The 693-nt window shown below is 41.4% G+C and overlaps 1 protein-coding gene across 1 annotated transcript in view; it reads left to right on the forward strand.

Moving 5' to 3' along the window:
• Positions 1 to 693, forward strand: part of syne2b (spectrin repeat containing, nuclear envelope 2b) — a 46741-nt gene that overhangs the window by 9861 nt on the left and 36187 nt on the right. Inside the window, exon 3 of the mRNA XM_037694816.1 lies at positions 310 to 371. Within this exon, the coding sequence (XP_037550744.1) occupies positions 310 to 371 (62 nt within the window). The remainder of the gene's footprint in view (positions 1 to 309; positions 372 to 693) is intronic.

Here is a 693-nt window from a genome sequence, read left to right on the forward strand (position 1 = left end):
TAAAGTACATAATCTAAATATACCGTAGCATGAAATATAATAAAGTATATAATGTAAATATACTGTAGCATGAAATATAATAAAGTATATAATGTAAATATATAGTATGAAATATATTAAAGTCAAACTATCGGTATTTGTGCCATGGAAACGCACGTGTTGGTCGTCTGTCTCCACCGGAGCGCCGCTCCAGCAGCAGCTCACGCGTCTCAAAGGCAACTTTATTTACATCAGAACCCCCGGATTATAAATCTCGTGAATTCTCAGTAATCTGATAAATATATTTAAACCTGTTTGGTTCTTCCACAGTGGAACAGGAGCAGATTCAGAAGAGAACCTTCACCAACTGGGTCAATGTTCAGCTGTCCAAGGTGAGCCTGGAGGTCTGGAAGGTTCTGGATCAGAACTCATTTATTTACGTTGTTTAAATGTGAAACGTTGAAAAATAAAAACTTTTTATGACTCAACAACACAAAGTTCTCAACTCTGGTTCTGAGCCGAACTGGAGCTTTGAGTTCTTCACTGCAGGAACCCTCAGAACAGATCGTTTATGTGATGGGACGGTTCTGGTCCGGTCACAGTATTGTGTCCACACTCCACCAGAACTTGACCTGTTTCTAAATGCATCTGCCTGAAGATGTTGCAACTCCTCTATTCTATCAGCTGGAGACGCTGGGGGGGGGGGGGGGGGGG

The sequence above is a fragment of the Nematolebias whitei genome, chromosome 21 (genome assembly GCF_014905685.2).
Source record: "Nematolebias whitei isolate Nwh7 chromosome 21, NemWhi1, whole genome shotgun sequence".
In the NCBI taxonomy this organism is placed as follows: Eukaryota; Metazoa; Chordata; class Actinopteri; order Cyprinodontiformes; family Rivulidae; genus Nematolebias; species Nematolebias whitei.